At 60.8% G+C, this 16,260-nt stretch overlaps 1 protein-coding gene across 1 annotated transcript; it reads right to left on the bottom strand.

Moving 5' to 3' along the window:
- Positions 1-4,038: 4,038 nt before the first annotated feature.
- MCOLN1 (mucolipin TRP cation channel 1) lies at positions 4,039-13,696 on the bottom strand. Its single transcript, XM_057429566.1, has 14 exons — positions 13,598-13,696; positions 13,320-13,510; positions 11,081-11,248; positions 9,525-9,675; positions 9,306-9,381; positions 8,925-9,021; positions 8,286-8,385; positions 8,082-8,188; positions 7,805-7,954; positions 6,471-6,572; positions 6,145-6,267; positions 4,868-5,074; positions 4,444-4,574; positions 4,039-4,201 (listed from the first exon to the last, which is right to left on the bottom strand). The coding sequence occupies exons 1-14, from the start codon at positions 13,611-13,613 to the stop codon at positions 4,165-4,167; spliced, it is 1,656 nt and encodes a 551-aa protein (XP_057285549.1). The 5' UTR covers positions 13,614-13,696; the 3' UTR covers positions 4,039-4,164.
- Between the last annotated feature and the right edge of the window lie 2,564 nt (positions 13,697-16,260).

The raw sequence follows: 16,260 nt of genomic DNA on the forward strand, positions 1-16,260 counted from the left end.
ACCTCCCCTGTCCCCAAGGACACCATGGTGGGCACACTCACTGGGGAGGCGTCAAGCCTCCCTGTCCCCAAGGACACCATGGTGGGGACAGAAGGTCAAGCCCAGGAAGGCTCCCAGCACCTGCACAGAGACAGGGGGGTCCCCAAGTGTCCCCAAGGGCATGGGGACAAGTGGGGGGGTGATTGGTGGCACTGCCACTGAGGTGACACGGAGCCATTGGAGGATAGAACACTGTTCTTTGAGGACATGGGGACACGTTCGTGTCCCATCAAGTGGTGCTCAGCAGCATTGGGGAAGGGGACACTGTCCCTTAGGGGACATGGGGACACATTTGGGGCCCTCAAGGGGTGCTCAGCAGCATTGGGGATGGGGACACTGTCCCTTAGGGGACATGGGGACACATTTGGGGCCCTCAAGGGGTGCTCAGCAGCATTGGGGATGGGGACACGGGGACATGGGGACACATTTGGGGCCCTCAAGGGGTGCTCAGCAGCATTAGGGATGGGGACACCGTCCCTTAGGGGACATGGGAACACATTTGGGGCCCTTCAAGGGGTGCTCAGCAGCACTGGGGAAGGGGTGTCCTTAGGGGACATGGGGACACATTTGGGGCCCTTCAGTGGGGGGGTGCTTGGGGACACTGTCCCTTAGGGGACATGGGGACACATTTGGGGCCCTTCAAGGGGTGCTCAGCAGCATTGGGGATGGGGACACCGTCCCTTAGGGGACATGGGGACACATTTGGGGCCCTTCAAGGGGTGCTCAGCAGCACTGGGGAAGGGGACACTGTCCCTTAGGGGACATGGGGACACATTTGGGCCCTTCAAGGGGTGCTCAGCAGCATTGGGGATGGGGACACTGTCCCTTAGGGGACATGGGGACACACTGGGCCCCTCAAGGGGTGCTCAGCAGCATTGGGGATGCTAGGGGACATGGGGACACAGCATTGGGGATGGGGACACTGTCCCTTAGGGGACATGGGGACACATTTGGGGCCCTCAAGGGGTGCTGAGCAGCATTGGGAATGGGGACACCATCCCCTAGGGGACATGGGGACACACTTGGGCCCTTCAAGTGGTGCTCAGCAGCATTAGGGTTGGGGACACCGTCCCTTAGGGGACATGGGGACACATTTGGGCCCCTCAAGGGGTGCTCAGCAGCATTGGGGATGGGGACACCGTCCCTTAGGGGACATGGGGACACATTGGGGGCCCTTCAAGGGGTGCTCAGCAGCATCAGGGCCCTGCCACCACCCCTTGGGGACCCATTGGTGCCCCCTCACCGTGATGAGCTGCTCCTCACTGAAGAACAGGGCCATCCCAGCCATGGCGGACTCGTCCTGCAGGGACATGGGGACACCCTGGTGTCACCCCCTGACACCCTATGGGGGTGGCTGTCACACCCTCCCCCCCCCATGTCCATGGGGGGGACAGCTCCTACCTCCACCTCCTCCTGCGGCTCCGACTCGCTCTGCCCCATGGCCCCAGCCTGCAGAGAGAGCCCAAAGCCACCGGGTTGGGGCCACCCAAGGGACACCTCCAGGTGGGTGAAACCCCACCAAGGGGTGGCTTTGGTTGGGGGTTGCTGTGTGAGGGGTGCAATAGGGACACCCCCCCCGCCCCCAAGGGTGACATCAAGGGGGCAGGAGGGGACTTCGGGGTCCTCTGCATGGTGGGGACAGGAAGAGGTGGCAGGAACACTGTGGTTGTGACAGTTCCTGTGGAGGCCACCGAACGGTGTCACCCATCATGGTGTCACCCTATCCCTGTCACCCATTGTGGTGTCACCCTGTCCCTGTCACCCATTGTGGTGTCACCCTGTCCCTGTCACCCACTGTGGGATCACTCTGTCACTGTCACCATCACAGTGTCACCCTGTCCCTGTCTCCCACTGTGGTGTCACCCATTGTGGTGTCACTCATCACAGTGTCACCCTGTCCCTGTCACCCATTGTGGGGTCACTCTGTCACTGTCACAATCATGGTGTCACCCTGTCACTGTCACCCATTGTGGTGCCACCCATCACGGTGTCACCCTGTCCCTGTCCCCCATTGTGGTGTCACCCTGTCCCTGTCACCCACTGTGGTGTCACCCATCACAGTGTCACCCTGTCCCTGTCACCCATCGTGGGGTCACTCTGTCACTGTCACCATCACAGTGTCACCCATTGTGATGTCACCCATTGTGATGTCACCCTGTCCTTATCACCCATTGTGGTGTCACCCTGTCCCTGTCACCCACCACAGCAGCCCTCGGTGTCACAACCATGACACCACCACCACCCCCCCTCGGTCACCTTCCCAAGGACACCCCATGGGAGGTGGCAACAGCACCAGGCCCGGGTGACACCCCCATGGGTGACAACAGCCCCCACTATGGGTGACAACAGCCCCCACTATGGGTGACAACAGCCCCCACTATGGGTGACAACAGCCACCCATAGGTGACAACAGCTGCCCCATGGGTGACAACAGCTGCCCCATGGGTGACAACAGCCGCCCATAGGAGACAACAGCCACCCATAGGTGACAACAGCCACCCCATAGGTGACAACAGCCACCTCATGGGTGACAACAGCCCCATAGGTGCCAATTACCCCCCCCATTTCTGCCATCACCCCCCCTCCATTATTACCCCCCTTCGCTTGTTCTACCAGGGGCAATATTAACACCCCCCCCTTTACACCACCCCCCCCAAGGCCAGCTTTGCCCCCCCATGGCTGCTATTGCCCCATCACCCCCATCTCCTTCGGCCCCCCTTTACCCCCCCCATGTCAATAACCACCCCCCCCCGGGGTTATTATTGCCCCCCCCCATTATTGCCCCATCCCCAGGCTCTTATTGCCCCAACCACTGCAGTTGGGGGGGGGAATAAAGCTACCCCCCAATATCACCCCCCTCAATAGTTTTGCCTCCCCCCCATTACAGCCCCCCCCCCCCCCCCAACAGGGCCACCTAACGGGTCCTGCACCCCCCAACCTCCCCTCTGCCCCCCCCCAAAGCCGGTTCTGCCCCCCCCGGGGGTTAATTGCCCCCCCATAAACGTTATTGCCCCCCCTAAACGTTATTGCCCCCCATAAACGTTAATGCCCCCCCCCCTTCCCAACCCCGGCTCTCACCCGCCGCCGCCTCACGCCCCGCTCCGGCGCTAACGGAGGTCATGCCCCCTTTAAGGCGGCCCCGCCCCTCGCCGTGACGTCATACGCAACGGAGGGTGGGGCACGTTGCGGCGGCGCCATGTTGGGAAGGTCGGGGAGTGACGTCATTGAAGAGCGACAACAACGGGTATGGCCGGGTGGGCGGCGCCATATTGGGAGTGGCAAGGGGGGGGTACAGACACCACCCATAGCCCCACTGTGACCCCCATGGCCACCCCGTGGCGCTGGCACCCAAACCCCCCCCTCCCACCCCACGGCGCGGGGACCCCCACAGCAGCACCCATCGGCCCCATTCATCTCCCAGGGCGCTTTATTCCCCCCACCACAGGGGCACCCATTGGGACCCCCTGCCCCTGGACCAGGCTGAGCCCGGCCACAACTCAGTCCATGAATGAGGAGGTCTTCAGGACCCAACCAAGGGGGCACAGAGCTCCAAAACCTCTTCCAATGAGGTCCAAGGCTTCCAAAGGCTCTTCCAATGAGGTCCAAGGTTCCCAAAACCTCTTCCAATGAGGTCCAAGGCTCCCAAAACCTCTTCCAATGAAGTCCAAGGCTCCCAAAAACCTCTTCCAATAAGGTCCAAGGTTCCCAAAACTTCTTCCAATGAGTTCCAAGGCTCCCAAAGGCTCTTCCAATGAGGTCCAAGGCTCCCAAAACCTCTTCCAATGAGTTCCAAGGCTCCCAAAGGCTCTTCCAAAGGTGTCCAAAGCTCCCCAAAGCTCCTCCAATGAGTTCCAAGGCTCCAGGTCGCTGCCAAAAGCACTTCCAAGGAGTCCCAAAGCTCCCAAAACCACATCCAAGAGGTCCCAAATCCCGCTCTGGGGCTGCCGAGCATCCAGGCTTGGGAGCAGCTCAAAATCCATGGGGAATAACGGGGCCATCAGCATCCATTCCGTGTGCCCTCCATCTCGGTCCCTGCTTTAGGGTGCTAAAAGCAGCTATAAAAGACCTTAAAAGCAGAGGGGGGCAAAGGGACATCGTCCCCATGGTGTCCCCATGGGTCCTGCCTCAGTTCACCAGCAGTGCGTTGTCTTGCAGAGGAGCCCTATGGGGAGAGCAGAGGGAATGGGATGGATGGGGGGGGGCGGAATCCATATGGATTTGGGATCCAGGAGCCCAAAAGGATCCCCCCCACCCGGGGGAGCAATAAGGGGAGAGTGAGCCCCACATGGAGGGTCCCATGGGTGCAGCAACGGGGTCTGCATGGGGTAAGGAGTGAAAAGAGCCTGAAATCCCCCTCTCCAAGCCCAAATCCATTGGGAACCCCCCCCCAAAAGCCCCACTCACCGCTCACAGCAGCAGAAGATGGAGCAGGATGCGGTGCTGTCGCGCCGGTACTTGCCCGACTTGGGGCTGTCCTTGCATTGGGCAATGTAGGTGTGGAGCTGGGACACGGGGGGCTCCCCCTCGCACTGGTGCTGTGGGGAAGAGGAAGGAATCCCTTTAGGGAAGGCCCAGCGGGGTCTGGGGTGAGGGCAATGGGGTCGGCGCCGCCGCGTGGGGCAATGGGGATTGCGGTGCTCTCAGCAGGAAGGAGCTGAGCTCCGATCCCAAGGGATGGGGGACGAGGAAAGCAGCCTCCAGGAGAGGTCCGGATGGATGCTGGGATGAGCTGGAAGCGGGGCAGCGCTGGATTCACCACCCAAACCACAACCAAAACCCCTTCCACAAGGCAAATCCCAAGGGATTGAGCCTTGGTTGAAGGGCTCACCTTGATGGTCTCGTAGGAGCCGGTGATGAGGGCGATGAAGAGGCTGAGGACCATGTAGATGAAGAGGCTGATGAAGGTGTAGAGGTAGACCTGGCTGAAGAGCCACACCAGGTAACTGTGCTGCTGCATCTCGGCGAAGGTGACGAACATGTCATCGCCGTTGAGCAGGGAGAAGAGGCACTCGGACACCATGGAAAGGGATCGGAACTGGCACGGGAGGGGATAAAGAGGGATGGGAAGGGGTCCGAAAGCCACCGTGGTGCCACCAGGGTGAAGGTTCCAATGGGCCACTGGGGTCTAATCCCAATGGGGGAGCAGCCATGGCCCCACTGGGACATCAATTGGGACAGCACCCATGACCCCACTGCCACACAGGGAGATCAACAGGGACAGCACCCATGACCCCACTGCCACACAGGGACATCAACGGGGACAGCACCCATGGCCCCACTGCCACACTGGGACCCCTATGGGGACAGCATCCATGGCCTCACTGCCACACTGGGACATCAATGGGGACAGCACCCATGACCCCACTGCCACACTGGGACATCAATGGGGACAGCATCCATGGCCCCACTGCCACACTGGGACCCCAATGGGGACAGCATCCATGGCCCCACTGCCACACTGGGACCCCCATGGAAACAGCACCCATGGCCCCACTGCCACACTGGGACCCCTATGGGGACAGCATCCATGGCCCCACTGCCACACTGGGACACCAATGGGGACAGCACCCATGACCCCACTGCCACACCGGGAACCTCATGGGGGCAGCACCCATGGCCCCACTGCCACACTGGGACATCAACGGGGACAGCACCCATGACCCCACTGCCACACTGGGACACCAATGGGAACAGCATCCATGGCCCCACTGCCACACTGGGACATCAATGGGGACAGCACCCATGACCCCACTGCCACACTGGGACATCAATGGGGACAGCACCCATGACCCCACTGCCACACTGGGACCCCTATGGGGACAGCATCCATGACCCCACTGCCACACTGGGACATCAATGGGGACAGCATCCATGGCCCCACTGCCACACTGGGACCCCTATGGGGACAGCACCCATGACCCCACTGCCACACTGGGACATCAACGGGGACAGCACCCATGGACCCACTGCCACACTGGGACCCTCATGGACACAGCACCCATGGCCCTACTGTGACCCCATGGGGACAGCATCCATGGCCCCACTGCAACCCCACAGGGACAGCCCCCATGGCCCCACTGCCACCCCAAGCACCCAGAGCAGCACCTTGACATGGTAGGGCCCCAGCACGATCCAGCCACAGAAGCAGTAGCCCAGGTAGATGACGGCCACGCAGCAGCAGAACCGGATGACGTTGGGAAGAGCCACCCTGAGCGTGACAATGAGGATCTGGAAGAGGAAAAACCACTTGGGAACGATCCCAAGCCTTTTAAGGGGAGGGGTGTCACTGGGATGGGCCTCCATAGAGCATCTTATGGGGTTCCAATGCAGAGCGGGATGGGGATAGAGCGGGTAGGGAGATCCATGGGGTGAGCCTGAGCTCCTCCAGGAGCCATTCCCAGCGTTGGGAATGGTCCCTTGCTGCCACTCACGTTGTACTTCTGGAAGAAGGTGAGGTACCGGATGACCCCGACCCACACGAGCAGCGTGGAGGTGCCCAGCAGGATGCTGCAGACGTCGTAGCCGGCAAAGTTCTGCAGGGACAGAGGGGTCCCAGGCTCTGAGGTTGTCCCCAAGGGGCCAGGAGCCACCAGGCAGCAGCAGGATGGGACCTTCGGCTGCCAATGGGGTCCTATTTGGAGCAGCACCCATCGGGAGTCATGCTTGTCCCCCAACCCCACCATAAAGCCACCCAGGAGAGCTTCACCCACTGCACTCAGCACCCATGGGTGGCCATTGCCTCCTGCCTTTTGTTTCCAACGGGGTCCCATTGGACCAGCACCCATCAAGAGTGGTGTTTGTCCTCAGTCCCACCATAAAACCATTCACAAGAGCTTCACCCAATGCACTGCCAGCACCCATGGGTGGCCATTGCCTCCTGCCTTTTGTTTCCAATGGGGTCCTATTGGAGCAGCACCCATCGGGAGTGATGCCTGTCCCTAACCCCACCATACACCCACCCACAAGAGCTTCACCCACTGCACTCAGCACCCATGGGTGGCCATTGCCTCCTGCCTTTTGTTTCCAACGGGGTCCCATTGGACCAGCACCCATCAGGAGTGGTGTTTGTCCTCAGTCCCACCATAAAACCATTCACAAGAGCTTCACCCAATGCACTGCCAGCACCCATGGGTGGCCACTGCCTCCTGCCTTTTGTTTCCAACGGGGTCCTACTGGAGTAGCACCCATCAGGAGTGATGCTTGTCCCCCAACCCCACCATAAACCCACCCACAAGAGCTTCACCCAATGCACTGCCAGCACCCATGGGTGGCCATTGCCTCCTGCCTTTTGGTGCCAATGGGGTCCTATTGGAGCAGCACCCATCGGGAATGATGCCTGTCCCCAGCCCCACCATAAAGCCACCCATGAGAGCTTCACCCAATGCACTGCCAGCACCCATGGGTGGCCATTGCCTCCTGCCTTTTGGTGCCAATGGGGTCCTATTGGCCCAGCACCCATCAGGAGTGATGCTTGTCCCCCAACCCACCATAAACCCACCCACAAGAGCTTCACCCACTGCACTGCCAGCACCCATGGGTGGCCATTGCCTCCTGCCTTTTGTTTCCAACGGGGTCCCACTTGGACCAGCACCCATCAGGAGTGATGCTTGCCCCCCAACCCACCATAAAGCCACCCACAAGAGCTTCACCCACTGCACTCAGCACCCATGGGTGGCCACTGCCTCCTGCCCCATGGAAATGTCCCATCCTGGGTGCATGGGGACACCAGTGGCAGCAGCCCCAGTGCACCCAGGACCTCGGGTACCTTGGACTCGATGCCTATCTTCATGATGGTGCCCATGATGGTGAGGACATCACTGATGACCAGGAGGATGTACCAACCATTGAGGAACTCCATGCGGTCCGAGAGGCACACGCTCTGGTTGTACCGGCGCTGGAAGAACCGGCTGAACTCCTGCACGGCGAGGAGAAACCTTCACCCATCCCACACAGCCTTTTCCCAGGGGAAAAAGGGCCTCCTCCAGCCCCCCCAACTCCATCCATCCCCACACAAAGGTGGGGTGCAGCATCCCTGCACTCACGTGCTGGAGCAGCAGGCCCCGGATGATGGAGCGAGCGCACAGGATGAAGGACAAGGAGCAGACGAGGATGACGACGACATCGAAGAAGAGCCTGAAGGAGTTGTCACCTACAAGAGGCACCGTGGCTGGAGTCAGCACCCAGCAGCACCCTTCTGGCACCCAAAAAAGGGGGGGGGGGGTAGATGGCAGCGCTGTGGCTCCCACCTCGGCCGAAGACGCTGGGATCTTTGCATTCCTTGATGTCAGCCCGGTTGTCCAAGCGGATTTTCACCCGGCCACTGTGGGCCTTGTTGTCAAAGGTGATCTGGGGACAAAGGGGGAGTAGGGACAGGCCAGGAAAGCCATGGGAATGGGGGCGGGATGGGAATGGGGCTGGGATGGGATTGGGGGCCGGATGGGAATAGGGGCCGGATGGGAATGGGGCTGGGATAGGAATGGAGGAGGGATGGGATTGGGGGAGGGATGGGATTGGGGGAGGGATGGGAATGGGGGCCGGATGGGACTGGGGGCCGGATGGGACTGGGGGCCGGATGGGATTGGGGGCCGGATGGGATTGGGGGCCGGATGGGATTGGGGCTGGGATGGGAATGGAGGCGGGATGGGAATGGGAGCAGGATGGGAATGGGGGCTGGATGGGAATGGGGGAAGGATGGGAATCGCGGTGGGATGGGAATGGGGCTGGGATGGGAATGGGGCTGGGATGGGAATGGGGGCCGGACGGGACTGGGGGCAGGACGGGAATGGGGGCAGGACGGGAATGGGGGCAGGACGGGAATGGGGGCAGGACGGGTCCCTGTGTCCCCATAGAGGATGTGTCGTCCCCCCCCCGGTGCCACCACTCACAGTGATGGTGAAGGTGTAGCAGTCGGGGATCTCGTTGTTGATGATGGTTTGGATGTTGATGGCTTTCAGCTTAAACTGGATGGTGACATTGATGAGCCTGTGGAGGGGACAATGGGGCTCACTTGGACACCCCAAAACCCCTAAGAGATGATGCCAAGAGTCAAAGCACCCTCCCAAACCACGGTGCCAAGAGCCAAACACCACCCGAGAGGGGCCAACCCCTTCCTTTGGGTGCCCCAACCAAGGTGGCTCCAGCTTTAGAGGAGCAGTGGTTGCACATCCCACAAGTGGGTTGGAAACCAACGGGGCTTCAACAGGAGATCCCCCCACATTGGGATCCCAGCTTGGGGGTGTCCCCAGCACCCAAAGGTGCTCATTTACTTGTGGAACTTGAGGGTGAAGTTCTTGTAGCTGCGAGAAAGAGGCTGGGGGTCCTCAGGGTCCACTCCCAAGCAGTCTACATGGAGGAGAAGCACCTTCAGTGAAGCCCAACCCCCCCCTGTATCCCCTTTGGGGACCTTCTCAAGTCCCAAATCCCAACCCAAGACATTTGGGATGAGCAATTCCACCTTTAACATCCCCCCCTCCCCAAAAAGCCACCTGTGATAATCTTGGGGTCGATGTTGAAGGTGTCATTGGCTGGGTCGATGCGGCCCTTCTTGTAGTACTGCTGGCACAAGAGGAGGGCCGAGTGGTTGCCCCCATGCACGTAGGCATAGCGCCCGATGGTCGCGTTGGGAATGGCCAAGTACTGGGAGAAGGAGATGCCAGGAGGAGCTGGATGTGGTCCACAGCCACCTCAGTGTCCCCAAAGCACCTCCTGATGTCCCAAAGCACCTCTTGGTGTCCCCAAAGCACCCCTCGGTGTCCCCAAAGCACCCCTTGGTGTCCCCAAAGCACCCCTTGGTGTCCCCAAAGCACCTCCTGATGTCCCAGAGCACCTCTTGGTGTCCCCAAAGCACCCCTTGGTGTCCCCAAAGCACCCCTTGGTGTCCCCAAAGCACCTCCTGATGTCCCAAAGCATCCCTTGATGCCCCCAAAGCACCTCATGGTGTCCCCAAAGCATCCCTTGGTGTCCCTAAAGCACCTCTTGGTGTCCCCAAAGCACCTCGTGGTGTCCCCAAAGCAGCTCCTGATGTCCCAAAGCATCTCTTGGTGTCCCCAAAGCACCTCTTGATGTCCCCAAAGCATCCCTTGGGTGTCCCAAAGCACCTCGTGGTGTCCCCAAAGCACCTCATGGAGTCCCAAAGCACCTCATGGAGTCTCCAAAGCACCTCGTGGGGTCCCCAAAGCACCTCTTGATGTCCCAAAGCACCCCTTGGCGTCCCTAAAGCACCCCTTGGTGTCCCAAAGCACCTCCTGATGTCCCAAAGCACCTCTTGGTGTCCCCAAAGCACCTCTTGGTGTCTCCAAAGGACCCCTTGGTGTCCCCAAAGCACCTCGTGGGGTCCCCAAAGCACCCCTTGGCATCCCAAAGCACCTCCTGATGTCCCAAAGCACCTCTTGGTGTCCCCAGAGCACCTCTTGGGTGTCCCAAAGCACCTCCTGATGTCCCCAAAGCACCTCTTGGTGTCCCCAGAGCACCTCTTGGTGTCCGAAAAGCACCTCTTAAGGTCCCAAAGCACCCCTTGGTGCCCCCAAAGCACCTCTTGGTGTCCCCAGAGCACCTCTTGGTGTCCCCAGAGCACCTCCTGGTGTCCCAAAGCACCTCCTGGTGTCCCCAAAGCACCCCTTGATGTCCCCAAAGCACCTCTTGGGTGTCCCAAAGTACCTCCTGATGTCCCCAAAGCACCCCTTGGTGCCCCCAAAGCACCTCTTGGTGTCCCCAAAGCACCCCTTGGTGCCCCCAAAGCACCCCTTGGCGTCCCCAAAGCACCTCGTGGTGTCCCCAAAGCACCCCTTGGTGTCTCTAAAGCACCCCTTGGTGTCCCAGAGCACCTCCTGATGTCCCCAAAGCACCCCTTGATGTCCCCAAAGCACCTCTTGGGTGTCCCAAAGCACCTCCTGATGTCCCCAGAGCACCTCTTGGTGTCCTCAGAGCACCTCTTGGTGTCCGAAAAGCACCTCTTGGTGTCCCCAAAGCACCCCTTGGTGTCCCCAAAGCACCTCCTGAGGTCCCCAAACACCCCTTGGTGTCCCCAGAGGGCAGCTCTCACCTTCTCCACAGCATAGAACATGCGCTCGTAGAGGTCCTGCTGGGTGTAGACGGCGTAGGAGTCCTCAGCCCCATCCACGTAGTCCTTCAGGAAGAGGTGCTTGAAGGCGATGGTGTTCTCCTCCTTGAAGGTCACCACCATCTGGTTGCTGAGTCCAAACAGGATGAGCTGCGGGACAAAGCCCCCCCCTTGGGATTCAAGCCCTGCCCTGGGCACGGGGTGGGGGGCACCCGGCCCCAAAATGCAGCGGTTTCAGCCCAAAGAGGCTCCCAACGTGACATCATCACCCAGGAATGGAGGAGCAGCAGCACCTCCCCAGTGACCGCACATCCCAGGGTCCCCAGGGCCACCCTCCCCAGTGTCCCCATGTCCCAGTGCCCCCAGTGTCACCCTCCCCATGTCCCAGTGCCCTCCTCCCAAGTGTCCCCATGTCCAAATCCCCCCAGGGCCACCCTCCCCAATGCCCCCCTGTCCCATTGTCACCCTCCCCAGTGTCCCCACGTCCCAATGCCTCCAGTGCCCCCCTCCCCAGTGTCCCCATGTCCCTACCCCCCTCCCCCCATGTCCCAGTGCCCCCAGTGCCCCCTCCCCAGTGTCCCCATGTCCCAATACCTCTCTCCCCACTACCCCCAATGCCTCCAGTGCCCTCCAGTGTCCCCATGTCCCAATACCCCCAGTGCCCCCCTCCCCGGTGTCCTCATGTTCCAGTGCCCCCAGTGCCCCCCTCCCCAGTGTCCCCATGTCCCAGTGCCCCCCTCCCCAGTGTCCCCAGGTCCCAGTGCTCCCCTCCCCAGTGCCCCCATGTCTCAGTGCCCCCAGTGCCCCCCTCCCCGGTGTCCCCATGTCCCAGTGCCCCCAGTGCTCCCCTCCCCGGTGTCCCCATCTCCCAGTGCCCCCAGTGCTCCCCTCCCCGGTGTCCCCATCTCCCAGTGCCCCCAGTGCTCCCCTCCCCGGTGTCCCCATCTCCCAGTGCCCCCAGTGCTCCCCTCCCCGGTGTCCCCATCTCCCAGTGCCCCCAGTGCTCCCCTCCCCGGTGTCCCCATCTCCCAGTGCCCCCTCCCCACTGCCCCCATGTCCCAGTGCCCCCAGTGCCCCCTCCCCAGTGCCCCCATGTCCCAGTCCCCCCTCCCCATGTCCCAGTGCCCCCTCCCCAGTGTCCCCATGTCCCAGTGCCCCTCTCCTCGGTGTCCCCATGTCCCAGTGCCCCCAGTGCCACCCTCCCCAGTGCCCCCATGTCCCAGTGCCCCCCTACCCCCATGTCCCAGTGCCCCCTCCCCAGTGTCCCCAGGTCCCAGTGCCCCCCTCCTCGGTGTCCCCATGTCCCAGTGGCCCCAGTGCCCCCTCCCCGGTGACTCTCTCCCCAGTGTCCCCATGTCCCAGTGCCCCCAGTGCCCCCCTCCCCAGTGTCCCCATGTCCCAGTGCCCCCCTCCCCAGTGTCCCCAGGTCCCAGTGCTCCCCTCCCCAGTGCCCCCATGTCTCAGTGCCCCCAGTGCCCCCCTCCCCGGTGTCCCCATGTCCCAGTGCCCCCAGTGCTCCCCTCCGCGGTTTCCCCATCTCCCAGTGCCCCCAGTGCTCCCCTCCCCGGTGTCCCCATCTCCCAGTGCCCCCAGTGCTCCCCTCCCCGGTGTCCCCATCTCCCAGTGCCCCCAGTGCTCCCCTCCCCGGTGTCCCCATCTCCCAGTGCCCCCAGTGCTCCCCTCCCCGGTGTCCCCATCTCCCAGTGCCCCCTCCCCACTGCCCCCATGTCCCAGTGCCCCCAGTGCCACCCTCCCCAGTGCCCCCATGTCCCAGTCCCCCCCTACCCCCATGTCCCAGTGCCCCCCTCCCCAGTGTCCCCATGTCCCAGTGCCCCTCTCCTCGGTGTCCCCATGTCCCAGTGCCCCCAGTGCCACCCTCCCCAGTGCCCCCATGTCCCAGTGCCCCCCTACCCCCATGTCCCAGTGCCCCCCTCCCCAGTGTCCCCAGGTCCCAGTGCCCCCCTCCTCGGTGTCCCCATGTCCCAGTGGCCCCAGTGCCCCCTCCCCGGTGACTCTCTCCCCAGTGTCCCCATGTCCCAGTGCCCCCAGTGCTCCCCTCCCCAATGCCCCCCTGTCCCAGTGCCCCCTCCCCAGTGTCCCCATGTCCCAGTGCTCCCTTCCCCAGTGCCCCCTCCCCAGTGTCCCCACGTCCCACTGCCCCCCTCCCCAACACCCCCACGTCCCAGCGCCCCCTCCCCGCCGTCCCCGTTCCCCGCCGCACCTGGACGGTGACGAGCAGGATCTTGGCCAGCTGCAGGCCCAGCTTCACGGGCCGCCGCCCGCGGGCCCGGTACTTATCGCAGGGGCTCATGAAGAAATACTTGAGGCGGCGGCGCAGCTCCTCCTCCTCCGCCACCGCCGGCGGCTCCGTGCTCCCGTAGGCGGGCCCGCGGCCCAGCAGCCGCTCGGTCTCTGTGGGGACACGGCCGGTGAGGGGCCGGGGCCCGGTTTCACCCCCCCCCCCCCCGGCCGCCGCCTCAGGCCCCGGTCCCCGCTCACCTGACGGCGCCGCCATGACACCGCCGCAGCGCGGCTTCAGCCGCCCGCCTCACGTGACCGCGGCTCCGAGCACCCGCCCCTTTGGTCGTAGCCACGCCCACCGGGCATGTGATTGGTCAGCCGCTGTGGTCACGCCCCCACTGGGCGTGCGAGGCCACGCCCACATGGTGGCGGGCCTGTGCTAGGGTGGTGATGGGGGGGTGGGAACATACATGTAGGGTGACGTGGGACATGTGAGACACATGTACAGTGACATGGGACATGTGGGACACATGTACAGTGACGTGGGACAAGGGGGCACATACATGTAGGGTAACGTGGGACATGTGGGAAACATGTACAGTGACATGGGACATGTGGGACACATGTAGAGGGATGTGGGACAAGGGGGCACATACATGTACAATGACATGGGACATGTGGGGACACATGTACAGTGACATGGGACATGTGGGACACATGTACAGTGACGTGGGACAAGGGGGCACATACATGTAGGGGAACGTGGGACATGTGGGAAACATGTACAGTGACATGGGACATGTGGGACACATGTAGAGGGATGTGGGACAAGGGGGCACATACATGTACAATGACATGGGACATGTGGGGACACATGTACAGTGACATGGGACATGTGGGACACATGTACAGTGACGTGGGACAAGGGGGCACATACATGTAGGGTAACGTGGGACATGTGGGAAACATGTACAGTGATATGGGAAATGTGGGACACATGTAGAGGGATGTGGGACAAGGGGGCACATAGATGTACAATGACATGGGACATGTGGGGACACATGTACAGTGACATGGGACATGTGGGACACATGTAGAGGGACGTGGGACAAGGGGGCACATACATGTACAATGACATGGGACATGTGGGACATATGTACAGTGACATGGGACATGTGGGACACATGTAGGGTGACGTGGCACAAGGGGGCACATACATGTCGAATGACATGGGACATGTGGGACACATATGTACAGTGACATATATGTTGTGGGAACACATACATGTACAGTGACATGGGACATGTGGGGACACATGTACAGTGATGTGGGACATGTGGGACATGTGGGACACATGTACAGTGACGTGGGACATGAGGGACACATTTACAGTGACGTGGGACAAGGAGCCACATGCATGTAGGGTAATGTGGGACGTGTGGGACACATGTACAGTGGCATGGTATATGTGGGACACATGTACAGTGACGTGGGACATGAGGGACACATGTACAGTGACGTGGGACAAGGGGGCACATACATGTCAAATGACATGGGACATGTGGGACACATGTACAGTGACATACATCATGTGGGAACACATACATGTACAGTGATATGAGACGTGGCGACACATACATGTACAGTGACATGGGACATGTGGGGACACATACATGTACAATGACATGGGACATGTGGGGACACATACATGTACAGTAACATGGGACATGTGGGGACACATACATGTACAGTAACATGGGACATGTGGGGACACATACATGTACAGTAACATGGGACATGTGGGGACACATACATGTACAGTGACATGGGACATGTGGGGACACATACATGTACAAAGACATGAGAAATGTGGGACACATACATGTAAAGTGACATGTGACATGTGGGGACATACTCATGAACGGTGACATGCGACACATGCGAACACATACATGTACAGTGATATGAGACGTGGCGACACATACATGTACAGTGACATGGGACATGTGGGGACACATACATGTACAGTGACATGCGACACATGTGAACACATACATGTACCGTGACGTGGATACATTAACATGGATGCTGACATGTGGCATGAAGTGACACGTCCATGAAAGCTCACACGTGGCACGGTGGGACACATCCCTGTCACGACAGTGACATGTTTTGTGGGGAGACACGTCCATGGATGGTGACATGCATCATGGGGTGACATGTACATGGATGGTCACACATGGCATGGTGGGACGTGTCCATGGACAGCACCTATGGCATGGTGGGACATGTACAGCACCTATAGCATGGTGGGACACATCCATGTAGAGCACCTATAGCGTGGTGGGACACGTCCATGTACAGCACCTATAGCATGGTGGGACATGTCCATGCCATGCCCCACACATGATGGAGGAGGGCACATCCCCACCACCCATCCCCATCACACATCACAGCATCATCCCCTCCATGGGACCTTTATTCTCCTCTCCTCCTTGAGGTGTCCCAATGTCCCCACGGCATCCCCATGGCATCCCCATGGCTTCTCCATGGTGTCCCCATGGCATCCCCATGGCTTCTCCATGGTGTCCCCATGGCATCCCCATGGCTTCTCCATGGTGGTCCCCATGGTGTCCCTATGGTGTCCCCATGGCTTCTCCACAGTGTCCCCATGGTGTCTCCATGGTGTCCCCATGATGTCCCATTGGTGTCCCCATGGCTTCTCCGTGGTGTCCCCATGGCATCCCCATGGCGTCCCCATGATGTCCCATTGATGTCCCCATGATGTCCCATTGGTGTCCCCATGGTGTCCCCATGGAGTCCCCATGATGTCCCATTGGTGTGCCCATGGTGTCTCCATGGTGTCCCCATGGCTACTCCATGATGTCCCATTGGTGTCCCCATGGTGTCCCCATGATGTC

This window comes from Pezoporus wallicus, unplaced genomic scaffold (genome assembly GCF_028554395.1).
Source record: "Pezoporus wallicus isolate ANWC-B61680 ecotype Strahan unplaced genomic scaffold, APGP_CSIRO_Pwel_v1 contig_9547, whole genome shotgun sequence".
Taxonomy (NCBI): domain Eukaryota; kingdom Metazoa; phylum Chordata; class Aves; order Psittaciformes; family Psittacidae; genus Pezoporus; species Pezoporus wallicus.